Source organism: Anguilla anguilla, chromosome 8 (genome assembly GCF_013347855.1).
Source record: "Anguilla anguilla isolate fAngAng1 chromosome 8, fAngAng1.pri, whole genome shotgun sequence".
Taxonomy (NCBI): domain Eukaryota; kingdom Metazoa; phylum Chordata; class Actinopteri; order Anguilliformes; family Anguillidae; genus Anguilla; species Anguilla anguilla.
This window is the reverse complement of record NC_049208.1, coordinates 986039-1005163: the sequence shown is the minus strand read 5'-3', so window position 1 is coordinate 1005163 and position 19125 is coordinate 986039. Positions and strand designations below refer to the sequence as shown.

Sequence of the window (19125 nt, the reverse complement as noted above, 5' to 3'; positions counted from 1 at the left end):
CGTTACACATTCGTTGTTTTATTGTTTACTTTCAGGCCTATGTGATAGCAGTTCAGTCATTCTGACTGAAGAACGCCATAACCTGCACGCGTTTACTCTTCAAACAGCCTACTACACATAAAATTCATACAGGTACAACAGTAATCCAGCAACCCGATTATGTTTGCCGTGTTCAGAAAACATAATTGTCCAATGTTGTTAAAATGTTATTTGTGTCACGACATGCGCGCGCGCGCGCCCCCCCCCCCCCCCCCACACACACACCAATTATACATAAAACAACGAATTGTTCGCCTGCCGGGTTAAACGATTTCTATGGCTAACCTACGGGCGCGTGCCACAGGGCAAGAATTGGTAGTGCAATTGGGAGGATCAATCATTATTTTCACTGGTCGTATTCCATTAAGTCTGATCTGATGGGAAATGGTAAGATGGGCAAGGTCGTTGTTTATTGCATAGTTAGTCTTGGCCTTTTATTGCTTTGTGATTTAAGCGTTCTGAATCGACTGTAAAATGTTTTGTGTAACAATAAGGACGTTTAGACCTTGAAATAGTTTGCCTTTCTAATATTTAATAAAGCACAAATATTAAACTGATTAAATGTACACGTCCATAGCTATTCATTTCACAAATACAAGCAATATTCGTATTTATACAAATATTCTCAATGATTACCGAACAATAAAGGCCTGCATTGTGAATTTCCCTTTCTATGGGTTCACCGAGAGATGTAGCCAAGAGACCAGTATCCCCTTTAAAATGTAGCTACCATAAACGAACGAACAAATCGAACACCATTTCAAGTGCGACGAAACTCCTACATAAAAAAAAATACAAAATACGCCACACATTCTAAATAATTCACGTCCGTGTCAAGCGGAGAAATCTGTTTTCAGTAATTAGCTGGCAGAGGGGAGACAACCTTTTCACTTTCTCTCGTTAATTATGAAAAGCTGTGTTTAACTCGTCCTGCACCGCATAAGATTGGCCGCGCACGTGCAAGTCATACGGGAAATGGCTGTCGGCGGACACGGTAAACATGGAGTTCTGGCCGAGCGAGCCCCTGGCTGGCACCGTGCAGTAACGCATGCCGTAGTGGCAGCTCTTACCATAGTCAGCGGGGTCCTCGTGCTTAAGGGAAAATATCCCATTAAAGTTAATTGGGGGGCTGAGAGGACCCCCCTCGAAAGGAGGGCTCGTGCACTCGGGGGACGGGTTCTCGTAAAAGGACTCGTAGGAACTGCAGTAGCTGTACGGTCTGAACGGCTTGGCGCTGTCCATGGTCCCGCCGCCGCCGTGACCTGTGGGTGTGCCCGTCTCGGAGCCGGAATAAGGAGCGTAAACGGCGTCGTACGCGGGCCTGCCAGTGAACGAGGCCTCCCCGTTGTGATCTGTGAGGAAATTTCTGGCGTTGAGCTGCAGGCATCCCGCCACTAAATTGGTGGTGGGCTGCGAGAGCCCTTTGCACAATGTCTGCACGAAGGCGAGCAGATCGGGCCTTTTGCCGACGCTCAGGGTTTCAGACAGAGCCCAGATGTAGTTCTTCGCCAGCCGCAGCGTCTCGATTTTCGACAGTTTCTGCGTTTTGGAGTAACAGGGCACCACTTTCCTGAGACTCTCCAGCGCGTCGTTGAGTCCGTGCATGCGCGAGCGCTCCCGAGCGTTGGCTTCCTGGCGCCGCACTTTGACCCTTTCCTGCCGTCCCGTGCCCGCCTTCTTTTTCCGAGAACCCTTTCGTCTTGGCTGCCCGTTCTCGTCCGGGTCGTCCTCTCTGTCGTCCTCTTCCTTCTCCGAGGTTTCCTCGTGCGCCTCCTTAGCCTTTGAGATCGGGCTTGCGTCGAGTTTTCTGTGACTCGACTCGCGCCTTCTGCTTTTGTTTTCAGCGACGCATTCTGGAGGAAAGTTGGCAGCAAACCGCGGCTCGGGCATCGTAGCGGGTTCTTCGAAGGGTAAGGTTAACATTCTCCTGCAGACAGCAGTAAAGTTTATGTCAATAGCTACAGCCCCTATGTGATGGTTATCCACCTGCTACAGCAAAGTGACCACTGTAAACTGAACTCTATTAGAGTTATATTTAAGTTCGGAGAAGTTAATTTGAACTCTCTCTATGTTTCATGTTTTTATTTATTTTTATTGTTTTTATTGTTTTTGTTTGATTAGACTAGCAGTGCAAAACCTTGTGCGTTGATTGAGAATTGTTTTGCATTTTGATATCAAACACTGTCACGAGCTTCATGATAAAATGTAAATTGGCTTTCTGGAGGAAGTAGGCTAGTCCAAGCGCGCGTACGGGCATTGCCATGAATTGAAAAAAGCCTACATGGTTTTCTGTAAAGGAATGCTAGGCATTCTAAATGCGATTAAAGATATATAATGTAGCCATATAGCAACACAATATTCACGCGCCATTATAACCTTTTCAAACAATTGACTCCTTCACACCACATGACCACGAACATAATAGTCGTGAAATTATAGCATGCCTTCGGATGTTGTAGATGAATCCGTTCACATCATTTATAGCTTCCTATACAATCATCAAACTGATTTGCCTACCTGGATTCTGTGTTAACATGCAGTTTTCATGTTCCAGCTCCGTTTCGGCGATAGCACCTTTTTTACAGCGGAAATGTCTGCCGGGTTTTCCAGTCCTCTCCTTTCCCACCCTTTCTGTTTTCTCTCCCGTTCTCTTTCTCCCCCTCTTCACTTCTTTCCCTCGTTTGAGAAATGACACCGATGCCAACTGCGAGAGCTGGTATCCATGCCATCTGCCACTGACGTCGCGTGGCAGTGATGGTCACGTGGTCTAGTCTCGAGGGACATCCATTCCACAGCGATCATCTGGCGCTGCCCGTAAGTGGGCACCAAGCAGAATTCATTTATCGTCAAAAAGACTGACTGAAAAAAAACTCGTGTTTTACATTACCAGACTGATCTTCGAAAAGTTTACGACGCAAAATTAATATTTCCGGAAATGCTTCTTACAATATAGGCCCCAAATTAAACGAAATTCTTATCTTCACAAAGGCCACATCAGTGCTTGCTAACAAATCACTTTAATTTTTGAAGCTTTTTCAAATTTTTCATGTAACATGTACAGTAATTTACTTTGATTAGTTTTTATGACATATTAAAGAAAGCTATATTCTCTTTAACAGAATATAAGCATGACCAGCACAATATTCTGCTGACACTCATGTACCTGTAGATTTCATCAGTGGAGAAGATACAGTAGTATCTTAATCAATTCAGTACCTGAAATTGTTTTATTACAATTTTCTGAATGCTTAAATGTAACGTATTTCCATTTTTTAAAAGGCTAGTTTTATAGCTATAGCTATCACTAATGAATTTTAATGAGGGTGCAATTTTTTGTTTTACACTAAGCACTAAGACAATTCTACTCATCAAGGTCTGCAGTGAATAATCAGGTGTCATAGTGTTGCACTAAAACAGAAACCTGCATCCACACACTCTTCTGATTGGACACCCCTGCTCCAGAGACAGAATGGTCCTGCTCGGAGGTTCAGCCTTAGGGCCTGTAAACTTTAGATGTAGAGTATGTTGTGTGAAAGTAAAAGGTCTGATCTAAGCATTTGAATTCTGAGATGCATTCATATCCCTTTAACCATTACAGCAGTGAGTGTATCATTACACAGCATAGTGACAGTATCATTACACAGCACAGTTACTGTACCATTAGACAGCACAGTGACAGTACCATTACACAGCACAGTGACTGTACCATTAAACAGCATAGTGACAGTATCATTACAAAGCACAGTTACTGTACCATTACACAGCACAGTGACAGTACCATTACACAGCACAGTGACTGTACCATTACACAGCACAGTGACTGTACCATTACACAGCAAAGTGACAGAATCATTACACAGCACAGTTACTGTACCATTACACAGCACAGTGACTGTACCATTACACAGCACAGTGACTGTACCATTACTCAGCACAGTGACAGAATCATTACACAGCACAGTTACTGTACCATTACACAGCACAGTGACAGTACCATTACACAGCACAGTGACTGTACCATTACACAGCACAGTGACAGTACCATTACACAACACAGTGACAGTACCATTACACAGCACAGGGACTGTACCATTACACAGCACAGTGACAGTACCATTGCACAGTGACTGTACCATTACACAGCACAGGGACAGTACCATTACACAGCACAGGGACAGTACCATTACACAGCACAGTGACTGTACCATTACACAGCACAGTGACAGTACCATTACACAGCACAGTGACAGTATCATTACACAGCACAGTGACAGTACCATTGCACAGTGACTGTACCATTACACAGCACAGTGACAGTACCATTACACAGCACAGTGACTGTACCATTACACAGCACAGTGACTGTACCATTACACAGCACAGTGACTGTACCATTACACAGCACAGTGACAGTACCATTACACAGCACAGTGACTGTACCATTACACAGCACAGGGACAGTACCATTACACAGCACAGTGACTGTACCATTACACAGCACAGTGACAGTATCATTGCACAGCACAGTGACTGTACATTTTAGGCAAGTGGGCACTAGAGGCAGCTCTTTTGCATTTAGGCATTTACAGCATATTTCGAAGATGGTCTGATCCACAGTGATTTAGGCATTATGCATTACTATATGCATACATACTTTGACCTTCTGCTGTAAAAACACACAGGTGTTTTCCTAGCACATATACTTATATTTCCACTGACATATTAAAGGATTAACTTTTAAATATTTTTAATAGGGTGGCAGAGAAACTAGACAAAGGGATGTGGAAGACACACGTGTACACACAAACACACACACATACACACACATGCACAAGCACACGCACACATACACGCATGCGGACACACACACATGCACATGCATGCATGCAGACACACACACACACACACGTACACACACGCGCGCACACACACACACACACACACACACACACACACCAAGCAACATCTGATGAGTCAAACGTCCCATTTCAGACTCTAATCAGTTGACTGCACTAATTGCAAATGCAAATATGCAAATTTATATTAATTAATTACTCCACTAATTAGTTCTCTGGTCTTTTTGGGTAATAAATCATTGTGCAGGGAGAAAGGAGAGAGAGAGAGAGAGAGAGAGAGAGAGGACCTGTCCCATTTCACTCTGCATAAAAATTTAATGCGCAGACTCAGAAATAACTTCTAGTCGATTCTTAAAAGCATTCATACACCCATTCCAGGAGCTAATATCGAACCAGCAACTCCCCCACACCCTCACCCTCACCCCTCCCCCACTCCCACAACGAAGAAATAGAAGTAGAGAAGAAAGAAAGAAAGAAAGAAAGAAGACTAATACAGGGACAGCTGGCTCAGCATCCCCTGCTTCTTTGAGCTTGTCTACTAGTGATTTTAATTATCGCATTATCAGCTCTTAAAGAAGGCGGGCGGTGGGGGCCGGGGGGGGGGGAGGGGGGGAGGGGGGGGGCTGTGATCCGAGGTGTCGGCGCTCGCGCGTCAAGCTGAAAATGCGCTCATTGGTACCGCCGCTAGTCTGGTGGGGGGTGGGGGGGGGGGGGGGGTTAGCACATGGCGGTGGCAGCGATGCACAGATAATGAGCAGTAAAGGGCTGCTTTCAGTCACACAGATAACTATAACCGGTAGTAATAACGCAAATCGCACACTGTGAGTGACACTGTTTGCTATCCTTAATTGCAAAGGTCAGAGGTTGAGTTCATATAAATGTTATGACATCCACAACCTTTAGATATATACATGCATATATATATATATATATATATATATATATATATATATATATATATATATATATATCAAAAACTGTCAAAATGAAGGAGGATCTCGAATGAACTGCCAGCTCACATCCTGCTGCAGTCAAACTGATTATGGACATTATGATCTATACACAGCCTGAGCACATTCGAGAGATGATTGGTTATTCATCATAGGAGCCACACCCACTGGCACCAGTACGCGGTGTCCTAGGTAACAGCCAGTGTTTAACTGGTTTATACAAAAATCTAAGTTTCACAAAAAGGTTGTAGGTTCAGTTCTTCATCAGGAAAAAGTACTTATTCTGAATTTCTTCAATGTAAATGCTCTGTAAACGTTGCTCTGGCTAGGCGTGCCTGCTAAATGCCTGTAATGTAATCAATGGGGAATGAAACTTCAGGAGTGACTATGTTGCACACATAGATTTACAGCATAATTAGATCTTCCTTTGGACACTGTGTGAAGGTTGTTGATCTTCATGAGAGTTTGAGTTACTATTACTACTTGAGGTACTTTTTTGTTGTAATTTTTACTTTGATCTGTCACTGTTTTCAGGGTTTCACTGCTTACTGGTACTACACCATTACTCCACCAGTGCTACACTATTACTCCACTAGTACTTCACTGTTACTCCACCAGTGCTACCCTGTTACTCCACTAGTATTACACCATCACTCCACCAGTACTACACTGTTACTCCACCAGTACAACACCATTACTCCACCAGTACTACACTATTACTCCACCAGTGCGGCACTGTTACTCCACCAGTTCAACACTATTACTCCACCAGTACTACACTGTTACTCCACCAGTACTACACCATTACTCCACCAGTACTACACTGTTACGTCACCAATACTACACCATTACTCCACCAGTACTACATTGTTACTCCACCAGTACAACACTGTTACTCCGTCAGTACTACCCTGTTACTCAACCAGTACTACACCATTACGGCACTGTTTCTCACCAGTGCTACACTGTTACTCCCCCAGTACTACACCATTACCCCATCAGTACTACATTGTTACTCCACCAGTGCTACACAGTTACTCCCCCAGTACTACACCATTACTCCACCAGTACAACACTGTTACCCCATCAGTACTACCCCGTTACTCCAGCAGTACTACACTGTTACTCCACCAGTACTACACTGTTACTCCACCAGTGCTGCATGGTGATTCTTGCGGCCCTCCCAGTTGCTGGAGGAGCAGGGTTGTGTGTAGCAGAGCCTGTTGTTTGTGCAGTGATTAGACCTGCAGCAGAATGAGGGCTGAACCCTGCAGCTGTGCTTTTCTACCCAATTACAGCGGCCATATGCAGCCTTTCCTGGGCGAGGGAACCTTCAAACAGCCTCTACACAGCTCTTACCCCCATCTGTGCTGTGCTGTGGCCACGCCCCCCATCTGTGCTGTGCTGTGGCCACGCCCTGTCTGCACTGTGGCCATGCCCACTATATACACTGTGGCCACGCCTCCATCTGCACTGTGACCACGCCCCCATCTGTGCTGTGACCACGCCCCCATCTGTGCTGCACTGTGGCCACACCCCCGTCTGCAGTGTGGCCACGCCCCCTCTGAGCATCATCGTATGCAGTCAGTGTCCAAAGAACACGGCTGTGCCATGTGTGGGACCTCCCTGAGCAGCCAGAGCATAGGAGGACGTCACGTCTTGAGGTCTGGAGGTGAGTTAGAGGACACCGTGTGATTTTTAGATATTTAACCACTAAGTTCAGCTAACCCTCCGTACGGACATACTCCTCACTCATTTACGGGTTTGTAAAGGCATGTGGGTTATTAAGGGTTTGTAGGTTAATCAGATGGATTTGCAATGATTCTTTACCTTCTCCATCCCCGTCTCTCCCTCTTTGATTAAAACAGGGGGGTCAGCACCCCTTTGACTCCCCCCAAAAAGTGATTCAATCAGGATTGGATTAAAACAGTAGAACACACAGTTCTACTCCCTCTCTACACCCCCCCCCCCGCCCCTCCTCCTGCCCCTGTCGCAGCAGTTTCTAGAGGCAAAACATCTGCTATTGGATCTGGGACTGTTTGGAATGTCAGAGTCTATCGCTGGAATGCCAGGGAGCAGCGAACAGGAAACAGGAGAAAAGCAAGCTACGGAATGTTTGTATCTGTCAGGGGCTTGACACAATTCATAAAAAACTCTTCGCAGTGAACCTGATGAAAATCACAATTCTGCCACATGCTAACAAAAGCATTCCTGTAACCAGTGGGGTCACGCTAATAATCTTTAAATATGGAATCATGAATTATTTAGATGTTTTTAAAAATGTATGATGTAAATTTGTTGGTGTTTGGATTCACTGGGGGGAGAACAGTGAATTCTGGGATTTTGCTTAGAGTGATCGTGGGGAAGATTTTGTCAAGCTGTTACAAAAATGCGTGTTTAGTCATCACACGCTGATATCATAAACAAAAACATCTAAGTTCATGGGGTAGATTTTATTTTCACAGTGATAAAGCTAGTCAGGCAAGCCGTACATGTAATAACAAGGCCTGCAGGTGGCTGACTAAAATAGGCTAAAAACCTAACACAATGTCATATGGTTACACGACTTTTTCTTTTGTTAAAAACTGGCGATGCATGGGCTCCCAAGTGACGCATCCCATTAACACGTCACACCTCCAAGATGCTTCTCAAGGCGGGACCTGCATCTTCACACACCAAAGCACACACACACACGCACACGCACGCACGCACACACATATACAGGCAGACACACACTCTCTCTCACACACACACACGCACACGCACACTCAAATGCATATTTAGATATAAGCAAAGAAACAACTTAAAGCACAGCATATACAGGCATCATAGAACAAAAGCATCAGTTCGAATGATGCTTGTGGGGCTGGAAGTAACATTTCTTTTACATTGAAATTTGGCTTGTCAATCAATCTGTAGAGGGAAATGTTTGGAAAACACACAACTGCAACCAGCCTCCCAGCCTGCAGGGGGCACTGTGGCACAGTAACAAGGGGGATTGGGTAGGAGCATTTAGGAACTCTGCCATGTATTGAGTTTTTGTTATTCTGAGCATTAAGGGAACCCAGACTTCTTTGGCAACTCAACTGCAATGAGACCACTTGCCAATTATGCTAATAGGATAATAAATAGCTCTTCAGTAAAATACAAAGTTTGATCTTGTAAAGGGAAATGGAGAGGTTTGACTCTACCGCACTGACCCCCCCTCCTCCCCAATCACACACACATGCACACACATTGCACGCACACACACACACACACACACACACACACACACACACACTGCTGTTTATTTCTCTACTTCCAGGAATGATAATGTGGATTGGCCAACGGCCAGAGCGAAGTTTGCACACCTGATTAGCCTAGGGGCTCATGAATAAGCATCATGGACTCACCAATAAGAATCCTCACCTTGAGTATCCTCTCCAATAAGAACCCTCACCAATGAGAATCCTCATCTTGAGTATTCTCACCAATGAGAATCACAGGCACACAAATGAATCACAGAGATTCACCAATAAGCCATGCAGGCTCACCAGTGAGCATCACACTGACGAGAAACAGACTCTGTAATGAGCCTTGGGGAATTATGAATTGATTCACCGATGAGCATTTTGAACCCAGTAATGAAGAAGTTTGACTCGTAGACCAGGTCTATGAACTCAGTAATTAGTTTTCCTCTGTGATGAGTATAACGGAGGCACAAACGAGCACCGCAGGGTTAGCAGCGATGATGTTTAACTCACTGATGAGGAGTTTTGATGCAGTGTTGAGCATGTTGACCTCAGCGATGAGCGTTACAGAGACAGCGGTGAGCTTTACAGAGACAGCGGTGAGCTTTACAGAGACAGCGGTGAGCTTTACAGAGACAGCGGTGAGCGTTACAGAGACAGCGGTGAGCTTTACAGAGACAGCGGTGAGCGTTACAGAGACAGAGATGAGCGTTACAGAGACAGCGGTGAGCGTTACAGAGACAGCGGTGAGCTTTACAGAGACAGCGGTGAGCGTTACAGAGACAGCGATGAGCGTTACAGAGACAGCGATGAACGTTACAGAGACAGCGGTGAGCGTTACAGAGACAGCGGTGAGCGTTACAGAGACAGAGATGAGCGTTACAGAGACAGAGATGAGCGTTACAGAGACAGCGATGAGCGTTACAGAGACAGCGATGAGCTTTACAGAGACAGCGGTGAGCGTTACAGAGACAGCGGTGAGCGTTACAGAGACAGAGATGAGCGTTACAGAGACAGCGGTGAGCGTTACAGAGACAGCGGTGAGCGTTACAGAAACAGCGATGAGCGTTACAGAAACGGCGATGAGCTTTACAGAGACAGCGATGAGCGTTACAGAGACGGCGATGAGCTTTACATAGACGGCGATGAGCTTTACAGAGACGGCGATGAGCTTTACAGAGACGGCGATGAGCTTTACAGCGACAGCGATGAGCGTTACAGAGACAGCGATGAGCACTATGGATACAGCGATGAGCGTTACAGAGACAGCGATGAGTGTTACAGAGACAGCGGTGAGCGTTAGCAGTGGGCTAACAGCAGTGCTCCAGGTCCTGTCTCTATCAGTTGGCCATTAAGGAGTTGGGGGGGGGGGGGGGATCTGGCAGGCACGCCACCCCTACAGGGACGCAGCTGCCCTGCCAAAAAGACACCCCTCACCCCCCCCCCCCCCCCCCGCCCCATGTTCCCAGCGCAGATTAGGCAAAGCTTGCCCCATCACCAGGTGGGCCCCCTCCCAAATGAACTGGCACTGCTCCATCTATCCACATGGGTGGGTGGGTAGGAGGGGGGGGGGTCTATCCTACAACAAAAAAAATCTCATCACTGGAATGGAGGCGAAATGTGCTTTGACTATTCATGAGCAAGAGAGAGAGAGAGAGAATGAGAGAAAAAGAAAGAAGGAAGAACACTTCATGAGGAACAAAGGATGGATGTGAAAGAGGGAAACAGAGTTGCAGAGATGAAGAGGATGAGGAAGAGAGGATGCTTTACCTGGAGACACAGTGAAAAAGTCCTCAGTCCTCAGGGGTCAAGCATCAAAACATGCCCCGCACGCACACACGCACTCACTCACTCACTCACACGCTCTCTCACACACACACATACACACACTAGCGCCCCCTTTAGGTACTTACATGTAAATGTGGCTTTTTCTGGGAAGGGGGGTTCAGGGGCTTAAAGGCAGAGAGAGAGGGAGAGAGGTGAGAATAGAGAGAGGGAGAGAGAGGTGAGAGCACACACACACGTCTCTAGCCAGTTGTAGGTACAGTGTGCACATTCGCTAGATTGATGATGGATCGCTATCGTAGTGGTTGTGGTTAAGTGGACATACCGTGTCTCCTCAATGTACACGGACTCCAGCACAGCAGACGCATACTCCAGGTTTTTCTTTAGGTCCACAAGGTAAGCCCAACCTGTTCAAATAGATTTTTTGGAGACTCAGTGCCTTTCATGGACACATTTATCATGCACAAATGGTTTTTCGAACAAATGGTTCTATATAAATAAAGTTGTGAGCATTATTATTATGACATTGTACCGGTGTGGGGAGGGCCAGGGGTAGTTTGGCGTAAGATCCTCTGGGAAAGCTCAGTGATTTTCTGTCATCAAAATGACATCATTTTTACTTTACCCCTGTGACCCGATGATGTCACAGCCTCTGGAGCGAATTACCTGAATTTCCTCAGTACCTTTATCCCCAAACCCCTTCTGATCAGGAAAGAGTCTGAATACTCATTCCAACCACATAACACAAGGAAAGGATTAATAACTTTCGTAAAAATAATGTATCAAACAAATAAACAACATACAGAATGCAAACAGATTGAAATGATATTGCTGCAAAGATTCCATCATTAAAAGGTTTCAAATTAAAATAATGTTCATGTGAAAAATTATTCAGTTAATGTAGTTATCCAGCTAACTCTGTAATTCTGCTCTGTGATACAGGGATTTACTCAGTGCAGTTATCCAGCTAACTCAGTAACCCTGCTCTGTGATACAGGGTTTTACTCAATGCAGTTATCCAGCTAACTCAGTAATCCTGCTCTGTGATACAGGGTTTTACTCAATGCAGTTATCCAGCTAACTCAGTAATCCTGCTCTGTGATACAGGGTTTTACTCAATGCAGTTATCCAGCCAACTGAGTAATCCTGCTCTGCGATACAGGGTTTTACTCAATGCAGTTATCCAGATAACTCAGTAATCCTGCTCTGTGATACAGGGTTTTACTCAATGCAGTTATCCAGTTAACTCAGTAATCCTGCTCTGTGATACAGGGTTTTACTCAATGCAGTTATCCAGCTAACTCAGTAATCCTGTTCTGTGATACAGGCCCCTGGACAGGTGAAAGACTAAAATACAGAACTTCCATTATGAGTTAAGAGTTGTATTCGTAAGTTATCTATCCAATTTACACAGCTTGTATTTTACTCTTTTATTTTTATAGTTTGATACTTGCAATGGCCTTGCATGGGATATGAAACTAAAAACCCAGAGTTGCAATCCCGCTCCTCTGAGCTTTATTCAACACTGCAGAGAGCACCACACTGTCACCAGAAAGCACCATTTCCTACATGTCTTGATCTAGCTAGACTGGAGGAAATAATCCAAGTCTTTTTCCAGTGAAGAGTTATTTATTCTTCAATCGAAGAATCCCGCCTTAAAATCAACTTTCGTTTTTTTCCTGCCATTATAATTATTGGCCACCTGTTAGAACTTTACTTTTGCTATTTGAAATTTAATTTGCCAGATGTCTGCCCAATTGTGGATTCAAAATACATATTGAATAACTTTAGGCTTGAATATACAAAAAATAAAAAGATAATTTGCTGAAAAGTTTCCAATCTTTCACTCTACCTTAATACACATCTATTCATAAACACTAAATCCACAGATTGGCCTTGTTAGACCTCAGGCCTAGTTTTACCCATGCCATGATTTCTAATATGAGCTATGCCGTCAGGATCAATCATCAGTAAGCCTGCACGTCTGCATGCTCCTGGGCCACCAATCATCAGCAGGACTGGTCAGCTCTGCGCTCCTGCACAACCAATCACCGGTGTGGCCACGCAACCGCATGTTTCTGGACAGCCAATCGTCACTGAGATTGTACAGCTGCACACTTCTGGACAACCAATCATAAATGAGACCACAATCCCCCCTGTTTTGAAGGTGAAGGGACACTCCACAAATCCTGACCCTGAGAGGAAGCAGGATGTACTTTACTACAACTATTTATTTATTTATCAACCAAACAGCAACTCAGTTTGAAACAAGAATTAATTATTATCATTGGCCTTCTGCAGGGAAATCATATAAAATGTCTAGGAATGTAAACCAAAAAAAAATGGAAAAAGAAAAATAATTTTCGAAGAGGTTAAGGTTGGCGCTGAAGTGAGAAGCAGAAAGAGGGCAATGTGGGAATTGAAGGTGTGTGTTGGGGGGGGGGGGGGGGAATCACAGAGAAAAAACAGATGGTCTTCATACCTGATTAACTGGATTGAATATTTAATATTTTTAAAGCTGTTATATTCCGTTCCTCTGTGCTGGGAAATATCCTTTGGTTTTCCACAAGATTAATTATAGAATATAACACAAATCTATCTCCCCTGAAAGAATATATCTTCTTTTATACTTTCAGGGTGGAGGGTGTTTAAAATGTTTCTTGATTTCGAAAGTTGAGAAACGTATTGCAAACCTCCCTGCAGACAGTCAATAATAAATGTAGCCGGTTCCTCACAATAGTGTTGCGTCCTTGAAAGTAAAAATTCAAATAACGTTTTCGCTCGAATGTCATCATAACTATTCGTGCGCGAGGAGGCCACTGGATTAATATTGATAGAGGTAACAACGGCGAACAATGGACTTTCCCGAGGTTGGTTAATTGTAGCTCATGGGAACGACGGGCTTTAGTTGATATGATTGGTCTGGCCGCCCTGAAGATTTGGGGAAATTTTTTACCCCTCTCATTCATTACCCCGTTAAGTCATTCCATACATTTGTTTCCTGTGCATAGAACCATGCTAAACCTGGTTTATTACGACTAACGTTATTCAAGATTCCTGGGGGCGAGGGGGGAGGAAACACGTTTGAGGCGCGGAGTAACAGCTGTTGCATAATTAAATTAGCGGTCGGTGGCTGCTTACAAATTCATGCCGCATCGCGAGAGTATGGGTTGAATCATTAACGAATTCCATCAAACCCGACAAAACGAGTTTATGCAGAGCGTGTTTTTTTTTTTTAGGGAATGCGAACTAGCGTATTCCAACACCGAGCATTACCGATACATTCAATGTACTGTTAATAATTATTAAAAGCTTATGTCACATGTATGTTTATTTATTTCGCAGATGCTCCAAGGTACTCACTGCTCATTGTGTATTACAACCTCAGAGAACAACAGCACATATAATAGGACGCCTAGTTCGAAACAAAGAGTCGTTCCATGAATCGATGTACAGACAAGTGGCTCATCGTGATATAGAACAACTGAAGCTTAGTTCGCAAAATATACCTACAACGAGAGCAGTAGCCAACCTGGGACAGAAATACATGCTATTAACAAACAGCCTTCGCTTTTCTAAAAACCTGAATGTTCGTGATAAAAGTGCGACATCCAACAGTGCTTACTTAACGTAACTGGTCGTAGGCTGACATCTGGTGGCAAATTAATTATAAGCCGGTCCTCATTCAAAACATAAAAGCAACTCGTCAAGTCGAGAGAACGAACTGGTTTAACTTTTTTTGAAGACATCTAATGACGGAAAGAGTTATAGTCGAGTCATTTAAGTTTGTGGTGACCATCACCAAACGGTGTATATTTCGTGCGTATTTACGCAAAGATGAGATAACATAATAGAAAACAATGTCAATCAACACATAATGAAAATATACATATGTTTCAAGTGATGGAGATGGAGGATTTTTCTCTATAAACATAATGCTGATATAGGATAAAGATTTTTAAAAATAACGACATTCTTCAGGTAGATTTGTCTTTTGTGTCTGTTTTATGCTTTATTGTAACTCTGCCTCTATGGTCCTCAGTCCCCTTACTCCCCAGCTCAGTTTTGTAGTGAGGGTGTACTTCGTAGCATCTATAAAAACAAGAAACTAAAAGACACCCATATGGACTATGCATATGTATATTAACATAAATTCAGGAAATTAATTGAAATTTAAATCATGGAATTTAAAAATGGCTCAAAATTGAGTTTTTTTTTCTTGAATTGAACTGAATAGAATTGACCCCAAACCTGTTCGCTTTTTCAGTAGGAATGCAAACATACACATTCTTCCGTGTTCTTCAGGACCAGGATTGAATGGAAATATTGGAAAGACTAAAACTAGGGGGCTGGGTGGCTCATCCTTATGAGGCTGTGTTCCAGTGTGTGGATGGGTCCCATAGTCTGTTATCTGTTAAGGCTGTGTTCCAGTGTGTGGATGGGCCCCATAGTCTGGTATCTGTTAAGGCTCTATTTCAGTGTGTGGATGGGCCCCATAGTCTGGTATCTGTTAAGGCAGTGTAAGGGTTCTGGAGGTTTGTTTCTGAAATGTCTCTATTCTCCCAAATTGAGGTTGCAGTGATGGGCACTACACGTAAGTTTTTTTTTTTTTTTGTGGCATTTTCCAGATCTTAATTAAATGGGAAAATAAATACTATTTTTTTAAAAAGACTGGTTTTCTAGCCCACATCCCCTCTGCTGCAGAGGCACCCACACTGTGAATAAAAAAAGTTAAACAAAAAGCTGCGTTTATGCCAGGTTGCTCAGAGTAAACAGTGTTTGAAGGTGATATGATATGAATGTGACATTTGTAATATTTTGTGTCTCCGGTTCCTGGCCTCTCCCCGGTGTGCTTTAGTTTTGCAGTTATGGCTCCCAGGTTATGATATGATGTTTATATCAGCGAAAGGTGCTGTAGGTCTCATTCTCTTCAAAGTACATTAGCATTTGAATACTTCATTTGCAACTATGACATGGATGAGGAGAGTGCCTCTCTTTTCTCCATCCATCTCCCTTTCTCTCCCTCCCTCCCACCTTCTCTCAGTCTCTAAAGAGGTCTTTGCTCTCTGCAATGGAGCACAAACATGTTATAAAAGCTTTGGTATTTTGACACAACAACATTATCTGGTGTGAGTCTCATTTTAACAGATTCGCTGTTGGTTTATCACCTTTGTATGATTAGCACACAGCACATGAACACACACAAATCAATGACAAAACATCCTTTCTTGGCTTAGTGTGTACAGTGTGTGTGTATTTGGGAGTGTGTGTGTGTTTGTGCCTGTGTTTGTGTGTGTGTATGAAATATATTGCAATATGTGGACCTTATATTAATATATTAAGCAGCAGGGCAATGTATGGTAAGAGCTTAAAGCAGCCATAAATTATAAATTTGCCAATATATTGTGAAGTGTGAGCATATCTTGAGCATTGTCTATCATTTAAATATTATTTGAAATACATTCAATTTCTGTAAAGGTAGATCTGGCTATGGATACCAAACAAGAACAGTAGCAGCATTTAAATGAGTAAATGAAGGAATAAAAAATTAATAATTGTCATTTTCTTTTATAATTATTCAAAATAGGCTGTATTCTTTCATCGTATCTTTTCTTTAACCACTTATTAATAATTGCTAATGAAGGAGGCTCCAGTGCCCACTCTGAATCTCTAGAAGAGACTGGATGGTACAGAGCGTTCTTCATTAAAATGCATATAAGGGGCGGAGGGCCCTATAGGTGAGAGGTAAGATTAAACAAAAAGGCCCTTTGTTTCGTCTGTTTAATTTTGCTTGTTTTTTAAAAAACCTTCCTCTCCATTCAGCTAACTCGCTAGCAGAACTCGCGTAGCACTAAACCACTCAGAATTCAAATTTTTATTTTTTATTTCGTTTTATTTTTTTCGGTATACTGCCGTGTTTTGTGCAATCAGATCACCACAGCAAAGTGCGTCACACTGAGACTGTTCAAGAAGAAATCAGGATAAAATGTGGTATGATATTAAAATGAATGCTGTTACAGCTACGATGAAAATAGTAATTATAACACAATACAGTTGTGTAAATATAAATATATTCACTGACATTTCTTCAAAACAGCTGAGGCTGTTTCTCCTCACAGTGAACACAGCTGAGGCTGTTTCTCCTCACAGTGAACACAGCTGAGGCCGTATCTCCTAACATGGGATGAGGCTTTGTCTCCTAACACAGCTGAGGCTGTATCTCCTAACAGGAATGAGGCTTTGTCTCCTAACACAGCTGAGGCTGTATCTCCTAACAGGGATGAGGCTTTGTCTCCGTCTCCTAACACAGCTGAGGCTGTTTCTCCTCACAGTGAGCACAGCTGAGGCTGTTTCTCCTCACAGTGAACACAGCGGAGGCTGTTTCTCCTCACAGTGAACACAGCTGAGGCTGTTTCTCCTCACAGTGAACACAGCTGAGGCTGTATCTCCTAACAGGGATGAGGCTTTGTCTCCTAACACAGCTGAGGCTGTTTCTCCTAAGAGTGAACACAGCTGAGGCTGTTTCTCCTCACAGTGAGCACAGCTGAGGCTGTTTCTCCTCACAGTGAGCACAGCTGAGGCTGTTTCTCCTCACAGTGAACACAGCTGTGGCTCAGCATGCAGCTGGTAGTTAAAGCTCTTTGTACACAGGTTCAGTTCTGCTGCAGCAGTGGCTGAAATGGCTGTTGTGCTGGTAAAAGAGGTTCATGTCCCTCCAGGAGTGAATGAGCTGTAATATTCAAATGGAAATGCAGCTACCGGGGCTTTAGGCTCTTTACGAAGTCGTCAGAGACAGAGCTTGTGTTTGCAGTGGTGGGACTCTTTCATTTTATATCCTTCTCTTCCTCCCTCTCTCTTTCTCATCTTTTTTCTCTCTCTGTCTCTCTCTCTCGATCAATATTCACCTCTGAACACATGCATAAGAATACATATACTTGCTTACTCACTCACTCAAAAAACACCCACACACACGCGCTCACACACACACATGCACACACATGCTCACACACACAAACACGCACTCACACACATGCTCCCAGACTCGCGCGCGCACACACGCTCACACATGCTCTCACACACACATGCACACGCTCATACGCACTCACACACACCCACACGTGCTCACACACACACACACACCCACACACTATCACACGTGCTCACACACACACACACACACATGCACACGCTCAGACGCACTCACACACACCCACACACAATCACATGCACACACACACACACATATGGTCACAGACACATGCACACACACACACACACATATGGTCACAGACACGTGTGCACACACACACACACATATGGTCACAGACACGTGCACACACACACACACACACACACACATATGGTCACACACGTATGCAAACACACACACACACACACACACACACACAGACTCACTCACTCAGAGGACAAAAGACATGTCTCTCCATGCACGGAAAGCAATAGGTGCTTATTAAAATAAATTTGCTGAAATATTGAAATACCCCCCCCCCCCACCCGACTCCCCTCAGGTCCCTAACACCCTCTGAAGGGTACGTAAGAGCATTGTCATGACAACAGGGACTTGAGGTGACCCAACCCCGCCCAGCCCCGCCTCCTCTTGGGAGATACAAAAGCCATGTATTCATCCGTCTGCCTCCCTGTATCACTCTCTCCATCTCCGCTCAAGGTAAGTGTGTCTTTCCCTTTAAACAGGCCTTCTGCTAACCTTGTCCCGGAGAGCTGCAGGGTCTGCTGGGCTCCCCACCCCTGGTCCTGGAGAGCTGCAGGGTCTGCTGGGCTCCCCACCCCTGGTCCTGGAGAGCTGTAGGGTCCGCTGGGGCCCCCACCCCTGGTTCCGGAGAGCCACAGGGTCCGCTGGGGTCCCCACCCCTGGTCCTGGAGAGCTGTAGGGTCCGCTGGGGTCCCCACCCCTGGTCCCGGAGAGCTGTAGGGTCCGCTGGGGTTTTGTTTTCATTTGATAGTCAGCAATGAATTCAGATCCAAGAAAACCTGCTTTGGTGAATTTTTAATTGTTTAATTGATTAATTAAGCGCTAATTAATGGTGAAAACCGTTACACCCTGCTGTTCTCTGGAGTTGGAGACTCCTGCTTTTAAACATTCACAAAATGCCAAAATTCACATTTCTGTTCATGGCAAGAGCCTGAAACTTCAGGGCTGAAGGGAAGCGGTCTGTGAGTTTTTGAGGTGCTTTGGTACTTAAGATATTTATGGACATCACTGATTGTGATTTATGAAAGTGA

The 19125-nt window shown here is 44.2% G+C and overlaps 1 protein-coding gene across 1 annotated transcript; it reads right to left on the bottom strand.

Moving 5' to 3' along the window:
* Window positions 1–243: 243 nt before the first annotated feature.
* Window positions 244–2808, bottom strand: LOC118232835 (neurogenic differentiation factor 6-B-like). Its single transcript, XM_035427994.1, has 2 exons — window positions 2557–2808; window positions 244–1966 (listed from the first exon to the last, which is right to left on the bottom strand). Exon 2 carries the CDS (start codon window positions 1960–1962, stop codon window positions 940–942), a length of 1023 nt encoding a protein of 340 aa, XP_035283885.1. The 5' UTR covers window positions 1963–1966; window positions 2557–2808; the 3' UTR covers window positions 244–939.
* Between the last annotated feature and the right edge of the window lie 16317 nt (window positions 2809–19125).